The sequence below is a fragment of the Oncorhynchus nerka genome, linkage group LG10 (assembly GCF_034236695.1).
Source record: "Oncorhynchus nerka isolate Pitt River linkage group LG10, Oner_Uvic_2.0, whole genome shotgun sequence".
Classification (NCBI taxonomy): Eukaryota; Metazoa; Chordata; class Actinopteri; order Salmoniformes; family Salmonidae; genus Oncorhynchus; species Oncorhynchus nerka.
In genome coordinates, this window is record NC_088405.1 from 62,877,516 (window position 1) to 62,901,817 (window position 24,302).

The 24,302-nt window shown below is 42.5% G+C and overlaps 1 protein-coding gene across 2 annotated transcripts; it reads left to right on the forward strand.

Moving 5' to 3' along the window:
- The first annotated feature begins 143 nt into the window (after window positions 1-143).
- On the forward strand, window positions 144-21,655 carry tmprss13b (transmembrane serine protease 13b). Of its 2 annotated transcripts, none has more exons than XM_029646876.2 (14): window positions 144-254; window positions 755-1,001; window positions 8,848-9,016; window positions 9,234-9,344; window positions 9,616-9,741; window positions 14,974-15,100; window positions 15,249-15,344; window positions 19,051-19,094; window positions 19,262-19,421; window positions 19,707-19,885; window positions 19,972-20,070; window positions 20,766-20,908; window positions 21,062-21,217; window positions 21,440-21,655. In XM_029646876.2, exons 2-14 carry the CDS (start codon window positions 987-989, stop codon window positions 21,452-21,454), a joined length of 1,440 nt encoding a protein of 479 aa, XP_029502736.1. In that variant the 5' UTR covers window positions 144-254; window positions 755-986; the 3' UTR covers window positions 21,455-21,655. The 2 variants fall into 2 exon arrangements, with proteins under 2 accessions (XP_029502736.1, XP_029502735.1); XM_029646875.2 differs by lacking the exon at window positions 144-254 and adding an exon at window positions 297-403.
- Window positions 21,656-24,302: the final 2,647 nt, after the last annotated feature.

Genomic DNA, 24,302 nt, shown 5'->3' on the forward strand with positions numbered 1-24,302 from the left:
TTCTGGTTGTATTTATGTAACCAAAAGGAATGTAGTGCAGTCATTGTGTGTACAAGTCACCCCCCTATAGCACCTTTCCCACCGGGCACATACTGGTTCTATCAACGTTGTTTCCACTTCATTCCAATGAAATGACATTGAACCAACGTGGAATGTACGGTGAATTGTCTGTGCTGGGGTATTGTTGACAGGTGCTTATTTCATTTGGGGAGGATACTCAAAACAGCGTTTGAGTTGTGGCGTCATTGGTAAAGGTGAAAATGGTTTGTGTGTCCTGTATGGAGGTTGGAACATTTCCAAACCAATACATATTGTTCTATTCAGTCAGCCTGATCTCTGTAGTGATAATCATGGAATTACAACCTTATACTCCAGTCTGAGAATCCCTTCAAGCTTTCTTCTGGTATTTCAGTTTTATGACTTTGTACTATTTAGTTTGTCAGACGTTGTGTATTTCTGAACACATGAACATTATGTACCACAATAGATACAGTATGTCTATAGTAGCCTAGAAACACTATTGTGCTTAGGATGATTGTTTGTTCAATGTGTCAATTTGTACTTGTTACAGTGTTTTTTTAATCTTACAGTGAATTTGGTTTAATCTTCATAGATAACCTAAGATATTGTAATTGTTTTTAGTCATTGAAATGATCTCTTTAGAAAACAACGTAAAAAAAATCTGAATTAGTGTGTTTCTGCTGGCTGTGCATGTATCACAAATCACCTCACCTACTTTCCATGATGGAACCAGTTTGGCCAGCATTGAAGAGAAAAGGTGGAGGGAGGGACAGAGGATTGGATACCAGTGCCTGTAGTGTGAATGGAGTTCAGATTCAGGCGGAGACACTAAAGCACAGCGAACGGACAGAGACTGGAGAGAGACTTACCAAGCTATAGAATCTCTCCTGTAGAATTGACCCAGATCCCAGTGAGGCCACCTGTCCCCAGAGGGCCACAGTGACTGTAGGCTTCCAAACACACAGATGGAACATGACCAGGTAGGTGGATTTACTCTATTTTACAACTCTTCAGACATGTCCAATTGGCAACAGTGACCTAACTTCGTAGGAAAAACTCTTAGGTTTGATACAAAACATTGTCCGGTTTAGTTTTTACCTGATGTCCCTGCATGTTTGAGATACTTTTGGCCATGTAGTGTATGTGGACACCCCTTCAAATGAGTGGATTCGGCTATTTCAACCACACCGTTGGTGACAGGTGTATAAAATCGAGTGCACAGCCATGCAATCTCCATAGACAAACGTTGGCAGTAGAATGGCCCGTACTGAAGAGCTCAGTGACTTTCAACGCGGCACCGTCATAGGATGCCACCTTTCCAACAAGTCAGTTCATCAAATCCAGTCAACTGCAAGTGCTGTTACTGTAAAGTGGAAACATCTAGCAGCAACAACGGCTCAGCCGCGAAGTGGTAGGCTCACAGAATGCAAGTGCTGAAGCGTGTAGCGTGTAAAAATCATCTGTCCTCGGTTGCAACACTCACTACCGAGTTCCAAACTGCCTCTGGAAGCAACGTCAGCACAAGAACTGTTCATCGGGAGCTTAAGGAAATGGGTTTCCATGGCTGAGCAGCCGCTCACAAGCCTAAGATCTCCATGCGCAATGCCAAGCGTTGGCTGGTGTGTTGTTAAGCTCGCCTCCATTGGACTCTGGAGAAGTGGAAACGTGTTCTCTGGAGTGATGAATCACGCTTAAACATCTGGCAGTCCGACGGACGAATCTGGGTTTGGCGGATGCCAGGAGAACGCCACCTGCCCCAATGCATAGTGCCAACTGTAAAGTTTGGTGGAGGAGGAATAATGGTCTGGGGCTTTTTTTCATGGTTCAGACTAGGCCCTTAGTTCCAGTGAAGGAAAATCTTAACTCTACAGCATAAAATGACATTCTATAAGATTCTGTGTTTCCAACACTGTGGCAACAGTTTGGGAAGGCCCTTTCCTATTTCAGCATGACAATGCCCTGTGCTTAAAGCGAGGTCCATATAGAAATGGTTTGTTGAGATCGGTGTGGAAGAACTTGACTGGCCTGCACAGAGCCCTGACCTCAACTCCATCGAACACCTTTGGGCCGAAATGGAACGCCGACTGTGAGTCAGGTCTAATCGACCGAGATCAGTGCCTGACCTCACTAATGCTCTTGTGGCTGAATAGAAGCAAATCCACACAGCAATGTTCCAACATCTAGTGGAAAGCCTGTGAGTGGAGGCTGTTAAAGCAGCAAAGCGTGGACCAACACCGTATTAATGCCCATGTTTTTGGAATAAGATGTTCGACGAGCAGGTGTCCACATACTTTTGGTCATGTAGTGGACATTATTTAAATGTAAGGTTAGTGGAAGATTGAGGCATTTCCATTTGTATTTCATGGAATTGGATCCTGTATTTCAATTGTTGCTAGTTAATTCAATTGTGTTTCATTGATCAGTAATTTTCCGTTCTGGTTAGTGTCCACTGAGTAGATTTTCTCTCACTAGGGTCAATGTGTTGGTGCAATCACTTCTCAGCATTTCCCACATTACGCAGAGCAAATCAAATAAAATGTTATTGGTCACATACATAGTGAGACATAGTTAGCAGATGTTAACGCGAGTGTAGCGAAATGCTTGTGCTTCTAGTTCCGACCATGCAGTAATATCTAACAAGTAATCTAACCATTTCACAACAACTACCTTATACACACAAGTGTAAAGGAATGAATAAGAATATGTACATATAAATATATGGATGAGCGATGGCCAAAAGGCATAGAAGGATGCAGTAGATGGTATAGAGTACAGTACATACATATGAGGTGTGTAATGGCTGTCCTCTTCGTCTTCCTCTGACGAGGAGTATGAGAGATCGGACCAATACGCAGCGTGGTAAGTGTTCATGATATTTAATAGAACGGAACACTTCATGACAAAAACCAACAAGAGAACCAAAAAATGAAACCGAAACAGTTCTGTCTGGTGCAGACACACTTAACAGAAAACAACTACCCACAAATCAAGTGGGAAAAACAGGCTACCTAAGTATGGTTCTCAATCAGAGACAACGATTGACAACTGCCTCTGATTGAGAACCATGCCAGGCCAAACACATAGAAAACCAAAACTAGAACAACACATAGAATGCTCACCCCAACTCACGCCCTGACCAACCTAAACAAGAAACATAACAAAGGAACTAAGGTCAGGACGTGACAAGATGAGTAATGTAGGGTAAGTTAACATGATATAAAGTGGCATTGTTTAAAGTGACTATTGATAGATTTTTTACATCCAATTTTTAATTATTAAAGTGGCTAGAGATTTGAGTCTGTATGTTCGCAGCAGCCACTCATTGTTAGTGATGGCTGTTTAACAGTCTGATGGCCTTGAGATAGAAGCTGTTTTTCAGTCTCTCGGTCCAAGCTTTGATGCACCTGTACTGAGCTCGCCTTCTGGATGATAGTGGGGTGAACAGGCAGTGGCTCGGGTGGTTGTTGTCCTTGATGATCTTTTTGGTCTTCCTGTGACATCGGGTGGTGTATGTGTCTTGGAGGGCAGGTAGTTTGCCCCCAGTGATGCGTTGTGCAGACCAAACTACTCACTCTGGAGAGCCTTGCAGTTGTGGGTGGAGCAGTTGCCGTACCAGGCGTTGATACAGACCGACAGGATGCTTTCGATTGTGCATCTGTAAAAGTTTGTGAGTGTTTTTGGTGACAAGCCAAATTTCTTCAGCCTCCTGAGGTTGAAGAGGCGCTCCGAGGGCCCTCACCTCCTCCCTGTAGGCCGTCTCGTCGTTGTTGGTAATCAAGCCTACCAATGATTGAGTTGGAGGCGTGCAAGGCCACGCAGTCGTGGGTGTACAGGGAGTACAGGAGAGGGCTGAGAACGCACCCTTGTGGGGACCCAGTGTTGAGGATCAGCGGGGTGGAGATGTTGTTACCTACCCTCACCACCTGGGGGCGGCCTGTCAAAGTCCAGGACCCAGTTGCACAGGGCGGGGTCGGGACCCAGGGTACTATGGTGTTAAATGCTGGGCTGTAGTCGATGAACAGTATTCTTACATGAACAGAATTCTTACAAGAGGTATTCCTCTTGTCCAGATGGGTTAGGGCAGTGGGCAGTGTACAGTGTGATTGCGATTGAGTCGTCTGTGGACTGGTTGGGGCGGTAAGCAAATTGGCGTGAGTTTAGGGTGTCAGGTAGGGTGGAGGTGATATGATCCTAGACTAGTCTCTCAAAGCACGTCATGATGACGGAAGTGAGTGCTACGGGGCGATAGTCGTTTAGCTCAGTTACCTTAGCTTTCTTGGGAACAGGAACAATGGTGGCCCTCTTGAAGCATGTGTGAACAGCAGACTGGGATAGGGATTGATTGAATATGTCCGTAAACACACCAGCCAGCTGGTCTGCGCGTGCTCTGAGGGCGCGGCTGGGGATGCCGTCTGGGCCTGCAGCCTTGTGAGGGATAACATGTTTAAATGTTTTACTCACGTTGGCTGCGGTGAAGGAGAGTCCACGGGTTTTGCTAGCGGGCCGTGTCGGTGGCACTGTATTGTCCTCAAAGCGAGCTAAGAAGTTGTTTAGTTTGTCTGGGAGCAAGACATCAGGGTCCGCGATGGGGCTGGTTTTCATTTTGTAGTCTGTGATTGACTGTAGACCATGCCACATTCCTCTCGTGTCTGAGCCGTTGAATTGCGACTCTACTTTGTCTCTATACTGACGCTTAGCTTGTTTGATTGCCTTGCGGAGGGAATAGCTACACTGTTTGTATTTGATGTTTCCGGTCACCTTGCCCTGATTAAAAGCAGTGGTTCGCGCTTTCAGCTTTGCACGAATGCTGCCTTCAAACCACGGTTTCTGGTTGGGGAAGGTTTTAATAGTCGCTGTTGGTACAATGTACTTGCTAATAAACTCGCTCACCGAATCAGCATATACATCAATGCTGTTGTTCTACGCTATCCGGAACATATCCCAGTCCACGTGATCGAAGCAATCTTGAAGCGTGGAATCAGATTGGTTGGACCAGCGTTGAACAGACCTGAGCACGGGCGTTTCCTGTTTAAGTTTCTGTCTATAGGCTGGGATAAACAAAATGGTAAATTCAAATTTGCCGAAAGGAGGGCGAGGGAGGGCTTTGTATGCATCGCAGAAGTTAGAGTAACAATGATCCAGAATTTTCCCAGCCCGGGTCGCGCATTCGATATGCTGATAAAATTTAGGGAGCCTTGTTTTCAGATTAGCTGTAAGGGTTTTCTTCTGGTGAAAGAGAGGCGGACCAAAATGCAGCGTGGTGGTTATTCATGTTTTTAATAAAGACAACTATACATGAACAGACTATACAAAACAAGAAAAGTGAAAACCTAAACAGTCCTTTCTGGTGAAAACACAGAGACAGGAACAATCACCCACAAAACCCAACACAAAACAGGCTACCTAAATATGGTTCCCAATCAGAGACAATGACTAACACCTGCCTCTGATTGAGAACCATATCAGGCCAAACATAGAAATAGACAAACCAGACACACAACATAGAATGCCCACCCAGCTCACGTCCTGACCAACACTAAAACAAGGAAAACACATACGAACGATGGACAGAACGTGACAGAACCCCCCCCCAAGGTGCGGACTCTGAACGCACAACCTAAACCTATAGGGGAGGGTCTGGGTGGGCATCTGTCCGCGGTGGCGGCTCTGGCGCTGGACGTGGACCCCACTCCATAATTGTCTTAGTCCACCTCCTTAGTGTCCCTTGAGTGGCGACCCTCGCCGCTAACCTTGGCCTAGAAAACCTAACAACGGGCCCCACTGGACTGAGGTAGCTCAGGACTGAGGGGAAGCTCGGGACCGAGGGGAAGCTCGGGACCGAGGGGAAGTTCGGGACCGAGGGGAAGCTCAGGAGTGAGAGGAAGCTCAGGAGTGAGAGGAAGCTCAGGCAGGTTGATGGATCTACCAGATCCTGGCTGGCTGGTGGTTCCGGCAGATCCTGGCTGACTGGCAGATCCTGGCTGACTGGCGGATCCTGGCTGACTAGCGGATCTGGCAGATCCTGGCTGACTGGCACTTCTGGCGGATCCTGGCTGACTGGTGGATCCTGGCAGACTGGCGGATCCTGGCTGAATGGCGGATCTAACTGATCCTGGCTGACTGGCAGATCCTGGCCGACTGGCAGATCCTGGCCGACTGGCAGTTCTGGCAGATCCTGGCCGACTGGCGGATCCTGGCCGACTGGCAGTTCTGGCGGATCCCCAGCTACAATAAATGCAGCCTCAGGATATGTGGTTTCCATTTTACATAGAGTCCAATGAAGTTCTTTCAGGCCCGTCGATGTGTCTGCTTGGGGGGGAATATACACGACTGTGATTATAATCAAAGAGAATTCTCTTGGTTGATAATGCGGTCGGCATTTGATTGTAAGGAATTCTAGGTCAGGTGAACAAAAGGACTTGAGTTCCTGTATGTTGTTATGATCACACCACGACTAGTTAATCATAAGGCATACACCCCCTTCTTCTTCTTACCAGAGAGATGTTTGTTTCTGTCGGCGCAATGCGTGAAGAAACCAGGTGGCTGTACCGACTCTGATAACGTATCACGAGTGAGCCAATCACGAGTGAGCCATGTTTTCGTGAACATGTGACACTGATGGGTGTGTGTGTTAGAATATTGTTAAGATCATCTCATGCACTTAAAAACACACCTCCCATATCAATGTTTGTCATATACCACACCTATAGCCTACAGTCTTTGTTAATCAGTTGTGCTGTTTGAACAAGCAGAACTTAATCAGCAACATCAGATAAACATTTTATCAAAATCAAATAAGATTTTATTAGTCACATGCGCTGAATACAATACGTTACAGTGAAATGCTTACTTACAAGCCCCTAACCAGCAATGCAGTTTAAAAAATACAAATAAGAATAAGAAATAAAAGTTAGAAGTAGTTAAAGAGCAGCAGTAAAATAACAATAGCAAGACTATTAACAGGGGGAACCGGTACAGAGTCAATGTGTGTAGTTGCACCGGTTAATCGAGGTAATTGAGGTAATATGTACATGTAGGTAGAGTTATTAAAGTGACTATGTATAGATAATAACAGAGAGTAGCAAATAGTCTGGGTAGCCATTTGACTAGATGTTCAGGAGTCTTACGGTTTGGGGGTAGAAGCTGTTTAAAAGCCTCTTGGGCTAGATTTGGCGCTCCGGTACCACTTGCTGTGCGGTAGCAGAGAGAACAGTCTATAACTAGAGTGGCTGGAGTCCTTGACAATTTTTAGGGCCTTTCTCTGACACGGCTTGGTATAGAGATCCTGGATGGCAGGAAGCTTGGCCTCAGTGATGTACTGGGCCGTACGCACTTCCCTCTGTCATGCCTTGAGGTATGAAGCCGAGCAGTTGCCATACCAGTAGGTGATGCAACCAGTCAGGATGCTCTTGATGGTGCAGCTGTTGAACCTTTTGAGGATCTGAGGGCCCATGCCAAATCTTTTCAGTCTCCTGATGGGGAAAAAAATAGTAGGTTTCTTCCTTATCAAGAAGAGGGAACGATTTTAGGTAAACATTTCTGGTTACTGGCTTCAGACAATGGTTAATTAGAACTGAAACTATAAAATGACACTTTCTATTAATAGCAGATTGATTTATAAGACATCAAGTAATTTGACAAATTGGAACTATTAGTGATACAATGAAACTGGTGTCATAGTAACAATTCTAAGAAACATTCAGCTATTTTTTAGAGATAAGAACAAGTGCATCCTTGAGGAACCTGTTATTCTTCCTGGTGTTTAGCTGGTGATGTGTCCAGATCTATAATCACATGTTGGGTCATGGTGCATAACTGTCTGTTTGTGATTGCCTAAGTGTCCATCAGGCATGTGAATAGCAACAAAAACAACACAAAGGAACCTCACTGAGGAGACACTGGAGGTCCACAGGACCATCCAGTCTAGTATGGTTCTGTAATGGATGCTCCCCTATACAATATGCCCTGTTTTTATAGGTTCGGTCTGTTGTCGGTGTGTGTTAGGGTGGTGTAGGATTCAGGCTAGATATTGTGTGTTAGGGTGGTGTAGGATTCAGGCTAGATATTGTGTGTTAGGGTGGTGTAGGATTCAGGCTAGATATTGTGTGTTAGGGTGGTGTAGGATTCAGGCTAGATATTGTGTGTTAGGGTGGTGTAGGATTCAGGCTAGATATTGTGTGTTAGGGTGGTGTAGGATTCAGGCTAGATATTGTGTGTTAGGGTGGTGTAGGATTCAGGCTAGATATTGTGTGTTAGGGTGGTGTATGATTCAGGCTAGATATTGTGTGTTAGGGTGGTGTAGGATTCAGGCTAGATATTGTGTGTTAGGGTGGTGTAGGATTCAGGCTAGATATTGTGTGTTAGGCTGGTGTAGGATTCAGGCTAGATATTGTGTGTTAGGGTGGTGTAGGATTCAGGCTAGATATTGTGTGTTAGGGTGGTGTAGGATTCAGGCTAGATATTGTGTGTTAGGGTGGTGTAGGATTCAGGCTAGATATTGTGTGTTAGGGTGGTGTAGGATTCAGGCTAGATATTGTGTGTTAGGGTGGTGTAGGATTCAGGCTAGATATTGTGTGTTAGGGTGGTGTAGGATTCAGGCTAGATATTGTGTGTTAGGGTGGTGTAGGATTCAGGCTAGATATTGTATGTTAGGGTGGTGTAGGATTCAGGCTAGATATTGTGTGTTAGGGTGGTGTAGGATTCAGGCTAGAGCTAAGCTTCAGATATACATATTATATACCTGCCTGTCTTTAGAAGTTGACCAGGTACATAGCCTACTAATGCCAATGAGAACCCACCTGACTCTCCTCTTCCTTCTCCCCTCAGAACAGTGACTGCCCACCCCCATACTACTCAGTAGCAGTGCCCACCCAGCCCCCTCCTGAGTATGGAGAGGTGGTGGGGGCCAGAGGGATGTCTGACCCCCCTTCTCAGCCTTACTACATCCCCCAGCCTATGGCACATGTAAATGTCGTCCATGTTTCCCAGGGCGCCCGTAAGTTCCTGGTGTTCCCTTCTACTACTCCAATCCTTGATATACAGTACATTCCTGCCCCTAACTATTTATATGAGAGGGTGCCATCACTCTATCTCTGTAATGCAAATCTCTCTTTCTATATCCGAAACTTTTCTCTTTCTTAATCCTAAGCTTTTTTTGCCTCCCAACTTTATCAAACTGTAAACTGAAAAATGTCCCTGGTCTCCTCTTGCAGCCCAACGTCGAAAAAAGTGCTTATCATGTGGGAACAGTTCCTGCTGTTACGGAGGATCAGGAGGGACCACCCTACTGCTGGTCCTCCTCGCTATCGCTATCTGGCTGGGAGGTAACCCAACCAGTAACTTACAGAGAACTCATACAGTACAACATTAAACTATATGGACATAATGTAATACAATACAACATAATCTAACATGGACATAATGTAACAATTAAATATGTGTAAATGTATGACAATCATAAATTCCATATTTAGGGTATCGTGTGAATGCAATATATATGATATTGTGTTGGTATGTATTAAGCATTACCATGGGGGCTTCCACAGCTCTGTATATCATTTGACTTGTTCTCTTTGACCTATGACCTCTGTCCAGTGCGTTATGGCCCATCCCTGGTGTCTGGCTCCCTGAGCGAGATGGAGAAAGACAGTTGCCCCTCCAACACCGTGGAGTGTGACGGCCGATGGGACTGCAAACTGGGCAGTGATGAGACCAATTGTGGTCAGTACCCTTGTCGCCACACCTAGTTTTTGTTGTCAGTAACAAAAATAGAAGCAAAACACTGGTCACACCACGTCACTTCTACGTGGAAATGTGGGTCATCTTTGGTTGAGGCGTTGATCGATGAGATTTCAACCGTTATTCACCCACTCAAAAAGACCGGCAGAAGTTTGTTGAATTCCCAATGTTATATGACTATGCTTTCAACCATCTAAAAGCACAACCAAATTCCAATGTAAAAGTTTGGTTTAGTCAGATTTAGTGGTCAACTAAATGTTTTATCACTGCACTTTCAACAATTTAAAAGCACAACAAAGTTCAAATGGGAATGCATGTCAGATATGTTGTATTTATTACAACAGATGAACGTGTATCATTGTACTTCATCTAATAGCACAACCACATGACCTGGGTTGCAGTTGATCAATGCTGTTCAAGATTCTGCATAGATTGTTACAGCAATTGTGAAGATCTCCACAGAGCTGCAACCTTTGCATGTTAGCTTGAACATCCACACTTTCTATTATCACATAAAAATACATTTATAGTTACAGTAGGCTAACCTCAAAATGTGGCCATAGATGTGTTGCTCATTTTAAGGCTGAATAAATGCTGTTCCATTGATTTGTAAGATAGTCTTAACTTTAAACTTAACTTTATAGTCTTAACTTTATAGTCTTAAATTAAATTGTGTTTGGTTGACAACGCAACCAAATATCAACATTTAATGGATATCTAATGCTTGGATAGTTTCATCTGAACCAATGGCATAATCCTATTCTTTACTTTAAAACAAATATTTTGTTAACAAGTTAATAGGCTATTTACTATATTGCAAAAGTGATATTGAATTGTGTTAGGTTGTCCACAAATTCCATATGTCTAGAAATGAATCATTTATATGTTCGAATTATGTCTCCATCTCAACTAAGAATCAAAATCAAATCAAGCTTCCTTTAAAGTGCATTTAAAGTTTGATTTAGTACTATTCTTTAACTTAGATTTTTGTTTGAGATGGAGACTTGAATCCAACATATCAATTTTGAATCTGTAGACAAACTGGAATTAAAGCCAGACTAAGTCAATGACACAGATGGAACTATCCAAGCAGAATATATATATCACCCTAAATATACCACCCTAATATCTCCTTCAAATGTTGATATTTGGTTGCATTGACAACTAAATACAATTCAATATTCAGTTTGTCTACAAATTAATAATTGATATGTTGGATTCACGTCGCCATCTCAACCAAAAATCCAAGTTAAAGAATAGGACTAAATATCGTCTAATCAAACTTTAAATGCACTTAGAAAAATGTTGATTTGATTTTTACCTAATCTTTAACTTGGATTTTTGGTTGAGCTGGAGATGTGAATACAACATATTAATGATTAACTTGGAGATTAAAGTTGAAATCAACCAAAACTTGTACGCCCTAGGCCTATACAGTATGTGTTGTCTATTTATAGTTGAACCCTGGGTTGAATTGAGACAATAGCTGTTGATGACTTTGCAAATGCTATATAGGCCTGAATAGTATCATTGATGATATTTGACTTATAAAGTATGGTTACATTTCATTTGCTCTGTTAAATCTACTTTTTTGGAATGACTGTAATATATTTAGTTAGTAAGAGGTCTCTCAAAAACCCTTCTCATGATCGCACATTGGTACATGTAATAGTCAGTGCCAAATATTCCAAGCGTATCAGGGCTTGGTTAAACCCTGGAGGGGAGACCAACTGAATAGCTGTATGTGAACTGTCCAGGAGGTGCTGCCCGGCCTTCAGATAGTATTCCTATCCCTTGACTTATTCCACATTTTGTTGTTCTCATTTTGATTTTTTTGGTTTTTTTTATTCACCTTTATTCAACCAGGTAGGCAAGTTGAGAACAAGTTCTCATTTACAACTGCGACCTGGCCAAGATAAAGCAAAGCAGTTCGACACATACAACAACACAGAGTTACACATGGAGTAAAACAAACATACAGTCAATAATACAGTAGAAAAATAAGTCTATATACGATGTGAGCAAATGGGGTGTGATAAGGGAGGTAAAGGCAAAAAAAAAAGGCTGTGGTGGCAAAGTAAATGCAATATAGCAAGTAAAACACTGAAATGGTAGATTTGCAGTGGAAGAATGTGCAAAGTAGAAATAAAAATAATGGGGTGCAAAGGAGCATATTATAGATGGGCTATGTACAGGTGCAGTCATCTGTGAGCTGCTCTGACAGCTGGTGCTTAAAGCTAGTGAGGGGGATAAGTGTTTCCAGTTTCAGAGATTTTTGTAGTTCGTTCCAGTCATTGGCAGCAGAGAACTGGAAGGAGAGGCGGCCAAAGGAAGAATTGGTTTTGGGGGTGACCAGAGAGATATACCTGCTGGAGCGCGTGCTACAGGTGGGTGCTGCTATGGTGACCAGCGAGCTGAGATAAGGGGGGACTTTACCTAGCAGGGTCTTGTAGATGACCTGGAGCCAGTGGGTTTGGCGACGAGTGTGAAGCGAGGGCCAGCCAACGAGAGCGTACAGGTCACAATGGTGGGTAGTATATCGGGCTTTGGTGACAAAACGGATAGCACTGTAATAGACTGCATTTAATTTATTGAGTAGGGTATTGGAGGCTATTTTGTCAATTACATCGCCGAAGTCGAGGATCGGTAGGATGGTCAGTTTTACGAGGGTATGTTTGGCAGGATGCTTTGTTGCGAAATAGGAAGCCAATTCTAGATTTATCTTTGGAGTGGAGATGTTTGATGTGAGTCTGGAAGGAGAGTTTACAGTCTAACCAGACACCTAGTTATTTGTAGTTGTCCACATATTCTAAGACAGAACCGTCCAGAGTAGTGATGTTGGACGGGCGGGCAGGTGCAGGCAGCGATCGGTTGAAGAGCATGCATTTAGTTTTACTTGTATTTAAGAGCAGTTGGAGGCCACGGAAGGAGAGTTGTATGGCATTGAAGCTCGTCTGGAGGGTTGTTAACACAGTGTCCAAAGAAGGGCCAGAAGTATACAGAATGGTGTCGTCTGCGTAGAGGTGGATCAGAGAATCACCAGCAGCAAGAGCGACATCATTGATGTATACAGAGAAGGGAGACGGCCCCAGAATTGAACCCTGTGGCACCCCCATAGAGACTGCCAGAGGCCCAGACAACAGGCCCTCCGATTTGACACACTGAACTCTATCAGAGAAGTAGTTGGTGAACCAGGCAAGACAGTCATTTGAGAAACCAAGGCTATCGAGTCTGCCGATGAGGATGTAGTGATTGACAGAGTCGAAAGCCTTGGCCAGGTCAATGAATACGGCTGCACAGTAATGTTTCTTATCGATGGCGATAAAAAATGGATTAAACAGATTTTGTTCTCACCCATCTACACACAATACCCCATATTGACAAAGTAAAAACATGTTTTTAATAAGTTTTGGAAATGTATTTGTATGCTCAAATACAGAAATATCTAATATACATAAGTATTTTACACCCCCGCTTAATACGTTAGAATCCCCTTTGGCAGCGTTAACAGCTTGCATATTATTCTTTATAAAATTCTTCGAGCTCTGTCAAGTTGGTTGCTGATTATTGCTAGACAGCCATTTTCAAGTCTTGCCATAGATTTTCAAGCCAATTTAAGTCAAATTTGTAACTGGGCACCTCAGGAACATTCAATGTCATCTTGGTAAGCAACTCCAGTGTATATTTGGCCTTGTGTTTTAGGTCATTGTCCTGCTGATAGGTGAATTTGTCTCCCAGTGTCTGTTGGAAAGCAGACTGAAACAGGTTTACCTCTAGGATTTTGCCTGTGCTTAGCTCCATTCCATTTATTTTTGGTCCTTGCCGATGACAAGCATACCCATAACATGTTGCAGCCACCACATTGCTTGAAAATATGAAGAGCGGTATTCAGTGATGGGTTGTGTCGGATTTGCCCCAAACTATAATGTTGTTGATCCATCCTCAGTTTTCTCCTATCACAGCCATTAAACTCTGTAACTGTTTTAAAGTCACCATTGGCATCATGGTGAAATCCCTGAGTGGTTTCCTTCCCCTCTGGCAGCTGAGTTAGGAAGGATGCTTGTATCTTTGTAGTGACTCTGTGTATTGATACCTTCACCATATTCAATATATTTTTGTTTTACACAAATACTAATAGGTGCCCTTCTTTGTGAGGTTCCTTGTGCTTGAATCTGTGTTTGGAATTCACTGCTTGACTGAGGTGCATTATAGATAATTGTATGTGTGGGATACAGAGATGAGGTAGTATTTCAAAAATCACGTTACACAATTATTGCACAATGAGTGAGTACATGCAACTATTATGCGCCTTGTTAAGCACATTTTTACTCATAAACATATTTAGGCTTACCATAACAAAGGGGTTGAATACTTATTGACTCAAAACATTTCAACTTTGAATGTTTTATTAATTTCAGAAAAATTCTATAAATATTATTCCGCTGATATTATGGGATATTGTGTCTAGGCCAGTGACACAACATCCCAATTTAATCAACTTTAAATTCAGGCTGTAACACAACAAAATGTGGAAAAAGTCAAGGGGTGTGAATACTTTCTGAAGGCAAAGTATATCGAAGAACTGATGTTGTTTCAAATGTACAAATTCAAGGTTTGTCTATTTTGAAAAATGGTGACAATGATGACATAATCCTGAAGTTGAAATTTCCCCCTTAAAACAACAGTTTACGTTGATGATTAAAAAAATTAAAAAATAAAATGTATTTTCCACGTAGATTCCACGTCACAATGCATTGACAAATTATGTCTAAACAACATTAATTCAACCAGTTTGTGTCCAGTGGGAACCTTTCTAGATGTGTAATGGATTTGTAATGTTCTGTGTGATGTATCTGTGTGATGTATCTGTGTGATCCTGTGAAGTTCTAACTGCTGAGTCATGTATTTGTGTCATTCAGTGATGTTTTAATTGAGTGATGTTCTAATTGAGTGATGTTCTAATTGAGTGATGTTCTAGTTGAGTGATGTTCTAATTGAGTGATGTTCTAGTTGAGTGATGTTCTAATTGAGTGATGTTCTAATTGAGTGGTGTTCTAATTGAGTGATGTTCTAATTGAGTGATGTTCTAGATGAGTGATGTTCTAATTGAGTGATGATCTAATTGAGTGATGTTCTAATTGAGTGATGTTCTAGTTGAGTGATGTTCTAATTGAGTGATGTTCTAATTGAGTGATGTATCTGTGTATCATCCAGTAAGGTTCAGGTCGAATGGGGGTCTCCAGGTGAAGACAAGCAGCGCTGGTAATTTCCTCCCTGTGTGTTACAGTGGCTGGAACAAGGGCCTGGCTGACCAGACCTGTGCTCAACTAGGCTTCAGAGTGTAAGATCTTCCCCTCTTTTGCTGCCCTCTTGTGGTCGAAAGGCTGAACTGTGCAAACCCATTCAACCATACCTATCAATGGGTTTAGTGTGTTAGGTTGTGATGTCTGGACGTGTACATATACTTCTCTCTACATCTATTTATTTAGGAGTCATAACACTAGCAGTGTGAAAGATGAGTCCTCTACCACTCTCACTGTGACAGGGAAGACTTCCAACACCATCCAGGATAAGGTGTCAGTAAAGTAAGTACTTCTGGACAAACTCGTCAACAGCTCTTTGCATATTATGCAAAGTGCCGTATAAATTATTGCCCAAGAACATGCTTAAACATTAAGAACACCTGCTCTTTCCATGACATAGACTTACCAGGTAAATCCAGGTGAAAGCTTATTGATGTCACCTTCTAAATCTACTTCAATCAGTGTAGATGAAGGGGAGGAGACAGGTAAAAGAAGGATTTTTATGCCATAAGACAATTGAGACAGGATTGTATGTGTGTACCATTTAGACTTAGAGGGTGAATGGGCAAGGCAAAATATTGAAGTGCCATTGAACGGGGAGTAGGTGCCAGGCGGTCCGGTTTGTGTCAAGAACTGCAACTGTTTTTCACGCTCAACAGTTTCCCGTGTGTATCAACAATGGTCCACCACCCAAAGGACATCCAGCCAACTTGACACAACTGTGTGAAGCATTGGAGTCAACATGGCCCAGCATCCCTCTGGAACGCTTTCGACACCTTGAGTCCATGCCCTGACAAATTGTAGCTGTTCTGAGAGCAAAAGGGGGTGCAACTCGATATTAGGAAGGTGTTCCTAATTTTTGGTATACTCGGTGTATATTATATCACACACTAAAAGTAAGCCTCTTCTTGGGCCATCAAATCAATGTTTATTGGTCACGTGCTCAGGATACAGAGTGTAAAGGGTACAGTGAAATATTTACTTGCCAGCTCTCCTCAACAGTGCAGCACATAAAACAATATTCACAAATAAGTCATAAAAAAGTTGTACAAAAAAATGGAGATGTTGTAAATATATACAATATAAACTATGACGTGCTAAAGTGAATTGTGACATGGTTAAAATGAATAGCATTAAATTGTAACAGAAATTATGACTGTGCATGTGTGTGGGTGGGTGAGTGGAGACCCAGCTAGCACATAACATTCTGAGAACGATATGTTTCTTAGAGCTTGGTGAGAGCGTGGTTGTCCTGTGGTTCTTTTGCATACAACCTTCTGGGAATGGTGCAGGATACCTAGCTAGCACTGAAATTCCCACGTCTGAGAACCATACGGAATTTCAGAACTTCAGCATAATGTTTCCTACAGGTGTCCTCGTGGTTCTATTTAAAGTAATGTTCTCAAATTGTTCCGGGAACATTAAGAAACAACGTTCTTCTGTGGGAGTTTCAGTACTTCAGCATAACATTTTCTGCTGGTTTCCTCATGGTTCTATTTGAAGTCATGTCTCAGAACATTAAGACAAATTTCCATAAATAACACAAGAAAACGTTCTAAGAATGTTATTTAAAAAACGCATTCCTTTCTTAGCGTCAACAAACTAATTTTATTCTCTATGTTGTTAAGTGTGTTCAGGTGTGTTGGCCATGCCCACTAACTGTCCACACCTAATCTTAATGAGCTAGTTTCCTTAAAAATTGGGTCTGTTTGAATAAACTAAAATTAACAGCAATGTAGGTGTTAAAAAACATGGCATTTTAACACCATTCTATGTTGTAGAATAATAGTGACAACATCAAAACTATGACATATAGCACATGGAATCATGTAGTAACCAAAAAAGTGTTAAACAAATCAAAATAGATTTTCGATTCTCCAAAGTAGCCACATTTTGCCTTGATGACAGCTTTGCACACTCTTGGCATTCTCTCAACCAGCTTCACCTGGAATGCTTTTCCAACAGTCTTGAGGGAGTTCCCACATATGCTGAGCACTTGTTGGTTGCTTTTCCTTCACTCTGTGGTCCAACTCATCCCAAACCATCTCATTTGGGTTGAGGTCAGGTGATTGTGGAGGTCAGGTCATTTGATGCAGCACTCCATCACTCTCCTTCTTGGTCAACACAGCCTAGAGATGTGTTGGATCATTGTCCTGTTGAAAAACAAATGATAGTCCCACTAAGCGCAAACCAGATGGGTTGGCGTATCGCTGCAGAATAGTGTGGTAGACATGCTTGTTAAGTGTGCCTTGAATTCTAAATAAATCACTGACAGTGTCACCAGCAAAGCACCATCACACCTCCTCCTCCATGCTTCACAGTGGGAACCACACATGCAGAGATAATCTGTTAACCTACTCTGCGTCTCACAAAGACACAGATTTCCACCCGTCTAATGTCCATTGCTCGTGTTTCTTGGCCCAGGCAAGTCTCATCTTCTTCTTATTGGTGTCATTTAGTAGTGGTTTCTTTGCAGCAATTCGACCATGAAGGCCTGATTCATGCAGTCTCCTCTGAACAGTTAATGTTGGAATGTGTCTGTTAGTTGAACTCTGTGAACCATTTATTTGGGATGCAATTTCTGAGGCTGGTAACTCTAATGAACTTATCCTCTGCAGGGTGATGGTTTTTGCAGCTGCACTTGAAGAAACTTTCAAAGTTCTGACCTTCATGTCTTGACTGACCTTCATGTCTTAAAGTAATGATGCACTGACGTTTTTCATTGCTTACTTGAGCTGTTCTTGCATAATATGGATTTGGTATTTTACCAAATAGGGCTATCTTCTGCATACCACCCCTACCTTGTCACAACACAACTGATTGGCTCAAACGCATTAGGGAGGAAAGAAATTCCACAAATGAACTTTTAACAAGGCACACCTGTTAATTGAAATGCACTCCAGGTGACTACCTCATGAAGCTGGTTGAGAGATTGCCAAGAGTGCGCAAAGAAGTCATCAAGGCAAAGGGTGGCTAATTTGAAGTATCTCAAATATAAAATATATATTGATTTGTTTAACACGTTTTTGGTTATACATGATTCCATATGTGTTATTTCATAGTTTTAATTATTCTTTTTTTACTTTTACCCCTTTTTCATGGTATCCAATTGGTAGTTACAGTCTAGTCTCATCTACGGACTCAGGAAAGGCGAAGGTCGAGAGCCACTGTGAGTGATTTATCCAAAACACAACCCAGCCAAGACGCACTACTTCTTGACACAATGCCTGCTTAACCCAGAAGCCAGCTGAGAAACACCGTACACCTGGTGACCGTGGCAGCATGCATTGCACCCGGCCTGCTATAGGAGTCACTAGAGAGCAATGGGACCCAATGGGTCTCCCGGTCGTGGCCAGCTACGACAGAGCCTGGATTCGAACCAGGATCTCTAGTGGTACAGCTAGCACTGCAATGCAGTGCCTTAGACCACTGCACCACTCAGGAAGACCCACTAATTTTCTACAATGTAGAACATAGTAAAAATAAAGAAAAACCCTTGAATGTATCAAACTATTGACTGGATTTGTATGTTCTCAGAACGTTATTTAATTACCTTCAAATAACCTATCATTTCGGTTAGTGAACCAATGGCATAATTCTCAGAATTAATGGGAAACCAAAAACGTACGTTCCCACAACTTCCAAGTAACTCAAATGTGCTAGCTGGGAGTCTATGTAAATAGTTTCTTAAGGTGCAGGTGTGAAGAGTCAGTGCAATAGCCTCTTAAGATGCAGGTGGTAACGTGGAGAGAGCAGTCTGTGGCTGGGGTCGCTGGAGTCCTTGGCATTCTTCCGGGACTTTCTCAGACACCACCTGGTCATCATTCACCATGTCACTTTTCATATACTGTATGTTATGATAAGATACCAAAAGTATTAAACAGAGCCAAGTATTTGACCATTAGATGGAGTAAGTGGGGAAGACAAAGAAAACATGTGACCTCAATAGTGACCTGATTTACTGTGACTTTCTTTCTGTGTTCTGTAGCTCATCCTGCCCTAACAATGAAACTGTCTCCCTGCAGTGTATCAGTGAGTAACGATCTTTACATTCTGGCAGTTAATGCACAAAGGCAACCATTGGTCTTTCAAGCTCGATAAAGATATTCATCTAGCTCTCCTGATGAACAGAGGACCAAATCCCCATGCTGTATTAGCACTATGGACCGACTTACTCCCTCTCTCTGTCCCCATGGTAGACTGTGGCAGGCAGAAGTTGTCCAGAATCATAGGGGGATCAGCAGCGAATCTGGGCGATTGGCCTTGGCAGGTCAGCCTCCACTTTCAGCGCTCTCACACCTGCGGGGGCACGCTGATCGCTCCTGACTTTGTGGTGACAGCAGCCCACTGCTTCCCCAGGTCAGTACAACAGACAACACCGCAGACAATGGACAAGGAACTGTACTGAAACAATGTACAGCAGAACAGTAATGACAATACGAAATAGAACATATAGAAAACTCTTGATATAGAAAACTCTTGAAACCTAACAATGCTAAGACAAAAATGAACTGGAATATAACAAGGACTTTACAGAGCTGGAACTGAATACAGCTAACTGAAGGGAGCTAACTAAGACTGCACAGTGCTTAGGCTGAACAGTGATCAGTGAAGACAGTGACCTAACAACTCTACTCTCTCTAGGAAGGTCTCATCGTACCTGGTGCCCAATAACTGGCATGTGTATGTGGGCATGGTTTCTCAGATGGTGCTGCCTCACCCTTATATGGTGGAGAAGATCATTGTCCATGAGAGCTATGACGACAAAACCAACAACTATGACATCACCCTTCTCAAACTCACACAGCGTGTAGACTACTCCAGTGAGTTCACCTTTAACCTAACAATATATTATATGATTGTTTATACCACTATTACCATCATAACATGTCTATGTTTGTTATTTCAGACAACATCCAGCCTGTGTGTCTGCCTGCCTATGACAAGATCTTCTCTCCTGGAACAAGATGTTGGACCTCTGGATTTGGGACAACAGAAGCGGGGGCAGGTGAGTGACACATGGTATGACAGTTCGGGGACTGTGTGGCAGATGTGGGTCCAAGTCATTGTTTTACAAGTCACAAGTAAGTCTCAAGTCTTAGCACTCAAGTCCCAAGTCAAGACCCAAGTCAAGACAGGCAAGTCTGAGTCAAGTCTCAAGTCAAGGAACAAGTCAAGTCTCAAGTCCTAAACTTTGAGTTTCGAGTCCTAAATAAGTCATAATGTGCTCTTCACCAAATGTAATACCATTTCATATTTTTAACAAGAGTAGTAGTTAGTATTTTACATTTACACAAATCATGAATGCTTTTAAAAATATCTATATATTCATTACTTTCCAAATAAACGTTATAATTTCCATGGAAATACATGGGTAACCATGAGAAAGACCCCAAACTGTAATCCGTTAAATGAAGAGTTGATGTGCTGCACACTTTTTTCAATAGCATCATTTTTAATATTTGGGCTTCGGGAGGGTATCAAGTCAGGTCGAGTCATAAGGCTCAAGTCCAAGTCAAGTCACGAGTCATTGGTGTTAAAGTCAAAGTTGAGTTGCAAGTCATCATATTTGTGACTGGAGTCCACACCTCTGGTGATTGGTATTGGGATGAACAAGCAGGGAGAAAGAGACATATGATAGAAAACATGATGCAATCTGGTGTGATATTCTAAATTGTTGCATGTCATTTGTTTGCTGTTCAGATCGTGGCTCCACGAATCTTATGGGGGTGTCTGTAGACATCATTGACTCCAGCGTGTGTAACAGTTACACAGTGTACAATGGTAAGGTCTCTCAGAACATGTTCTGTGCTGGAGATATGGAAGGAGGCAAGGACTCCTGCCAGGTGAGTGGGACACTAAGACCAATCAGGCAGTAGCTACTTCCACATAGTTTCTTACATGAAGTCCACAAATCTTACCCTGTATCTCTCTCTTCCCTCCTTCCCTTCTCTGCTGTTTCTTCTCCCCCTCCCCCTACCACTCCCTCCCTCCTCTAGGGGGACAGTGGTGGTCCCCTGGTGTGTAAAGACTCAGACCAGCTCTGGTACCTGGCGGGGGTGACCAGCTGGGGGGATAGCTGTGGCAAGAGAGACAGACCGGGGGTCTATAGTCGTGTCAGCCGCCTGCTGCCCTGGGTCTACAGTAAGATGCAGGTAAGGAAAGGAGCTCTCAGGACCACTGGGAGGAGAATGCCCAGGCAGAAAACCTCAGCACCGGGGTGGGATTCAATCAATAATTAAGTTAACTTTCACCTGTACTGCTTCAGAGGGCACTCATATCCATCTTCATCTTCAAATGTCAGAATCAAGGTTGAGATAGGATGGCGTTATTAGTATGACGATCCTGAACATGTTCATTCACTCTTCGCCTCCCAGCAAGCAAGACCGTGATGTGACCACAGCTGCTGTCTTCCAAGGACGCTCAGCATGTATTTTGGACCTGACAATGAGATTGATACTGGTGTGAAACTTACAACACTGGCAGGGAATGGAAGGCTCTTCACTTTACGTGCCTTTAAGCTTATATATGTTTTGTGTCTTTGTATTCATTCATTGTCATCAGAAGCTTGCAATAAATATTTTTCGATGTGATATCTGCTGTCTTATAATGTTGATCATGTAGACTAGGATGTGTTTGATCATTGTTTTTCTGAAACAGTGTTGAGATTATTTGTGCAATATTCTGAGGAATATATTTCACTCACACTGCAACCTCTTCTGAAACCTAATAACCTGTCTCCCGTTATACCACACTGCAACCTCTTCTAAACCTAATAACCTGTCTCCTGTTATACCACACTGCAACCTCTTCTAAACCTAATAAACTGTCTCCGGTTATACCACACAGCAACCTCTTCTAAACCTAATAACCTGTCTCCGGTTATACCACACAGCAACCTCTTCTAAACCTAATAACCTGTCTCCGGTTATAGCACACAGCAACCTCTTCTAAACCTAATAACCTGTCTCCGGTTATACCACACAGCAACCTCTTCTAAACCTAATAACCTGTCTCCGGTTATACCACACTGCAACCTCTTCTAAACCTAATAACCTGTCTCCGGTTATACCACACTGCAACCTCTTCTAAACCTAATAACCTGTCTCCTGTTATACCACACTGCAACCTCTTCTAAAAATTAAAAAAGTCGACGATAAACTTTCACAAAACACTTCGAAATACTTTTGTAATGCAACTTTAGGTATTAGTACACGTTAATAAGCGATAAAATTCATCAGGAGGTGATGTCAATTCTATAGGTGTCTGTCGGAAAATAATGTCAGTAGAAATCTCAACCAAAACATCCGGTCGGAGACCGGAGGGAATCGGTTCCCTTGTGTCGGTTTGACCAAGAATCAAAGCCGAATCAAATGACAAGACTCTAGACATCGTGTGGAAGCTGTAGGCACTGCAACCTCGGCCTCATTTAATCCGGTTCACTTTGAACAATTCCTGGAAGTAGCGCATGGATATTTATTTCCATTTTCAGTGATCAGATTTTCCTGCACTTTTCGATGAAACGCACGTTCTGTTATAGTCACAGCCGTGATTTAACCAGTTTTAGAAACGTCTGAGTGTTTTCTATCCACACATACTAATCATATGCATATACTATATTCCTGGCATGAATAGCAGGGCGCTGAAATGTTGCGCGATTTTTAACAAAAAGCTGTGAAAATTCGCAACTTCCCTAATTATACCACACTGCAACCTCTTCTAAACCTAATAACCTGTCTCCGGTTATACCACACTGCAACCTCTTCTAAACCTAATAACCTGTCTCCTGTTACTCCAGCTTCACATAAACCTTACTGCTGTGCCTGTTTCTTATTGTTGGGAGGGTTACAGGTACATTATCCATTATAAAACCTGTACCTGTAGACTGGCAGTTTTTTTTTACTTGTAGTTTCTTCAAAAGAATTTAAAACTGTAAGAAATACATACAGATTTTATAATAAATTCAGCATAAACAGGAAAAGACAAAGACGTGGACCTCCACCCCCAACCTCCCATTGCATTCCCACAATTCCACCAAGTCAACATGTCTCCATTCAATTCCCCCTCTCACCCTCCCTAGCAACTAGAGTTGCTACTCAGTCACAAAGCGGTGCACCTGGCACCTACTACCATGCCCCCTTCAAAGGCACTTAAATCTTCGGTCAGGCACACATACACAATCCATGTCTCAATTTCTCAAGGCTTAAAAATCCTTTAACCTGTCTCCTCCCCTTCATCTACACGGATTGAAGTGGATTTAGCAAGTGACATCAATAAGGGGTCATAGCTTTCACCTGGTCAATCTATGTCATGGAAAGAGCAGGTGTTCATAATGTTTTGTACACTGTCTATATACAGTCAGGTCCATAAGAATTTGGACAATGACACAATTTGCATAATTTTTGCTCTGTACGCCGCCACAATGGATTGGAAAGGAAACAATCAAGATGTGTAGACTTTCACCTTTAATTTAAGGGTTTTGTCAACGTTATTGTATGAACCGTGTAGGAATTATAAACATTTTTATACATAGCCCCCTCAATTTTAGGGGCTCAAAAGTAACATAATCATAAATTATTTTGTGAGTTTTATTACTTGGTTGCAAATCCTTTGCAGTCAATGACTGCCTGAAGTCTGGAACCCATAGACATCACCAGATGCTGGGTTTCTTCCCTGGTGATGCTCTGCCAGGCCTTTACAGCTGACTTCAATTCCTGCTTGTTCTTGGGGCGTTTTGCTTTCAGTTTTGCCTTCAGCAAGTGAAATGCATGCTCAATTGGATTCAGGTCAGGTGATTGACTCGGCCATTGCAGAACATTCCACTTCTTTGCCTTAAAAAAAGTATTGGGTTGCTTTCGCAGTATGCTCCGGGTCATTGTCCATTTGCACTATGAAGCGCAGTCCAATGCGCTTCACAATGTTTTGAAGCATTTGGCTGAATCTGAGACGACATTATAGCCCTAAACACTTCAGAATTCATCCTGCTGCTTTTGGCAGCAGTCACATCATCAATAAAACAGTTACAGAGTTTAATGGCTGTGATAGTAGAACACTGAGGATGGATCAACAACATTGTAGTTACTCCACAATACTAACCTAATTGACAAACTGAAAAGAAGGAAGCCAGTACTGCAGGGTTTCCCAACTGGCGGCCTACAGGTCGACTAACGTTCTGAGAACATACGGTTCCAGTCTACTCATTTCAGGGGGTTTTCCTTTATTTTGTACTATTTTCTACAT

Excerpts from the sequence above, each read along its gene's own strand:
- tmprss13b (XM_029646876.2), top strand. Across the intron at positions 15,345-19,050 it reads CAGGATAAGGTGTCAGTAAA|CTCATCCTGCCCTAACAATG; the intron begins GTAAGTACTTCT and ends TGTGTTCTGTAG. Across the intron at positions 20,909-21,061 it reads GAGGCAAGGACTCCTGCCAG|GGGGACAGTGGTGGTCCCCT; the intron begins GTGAGTGGGACA and ends TCCCTCCTCTAG.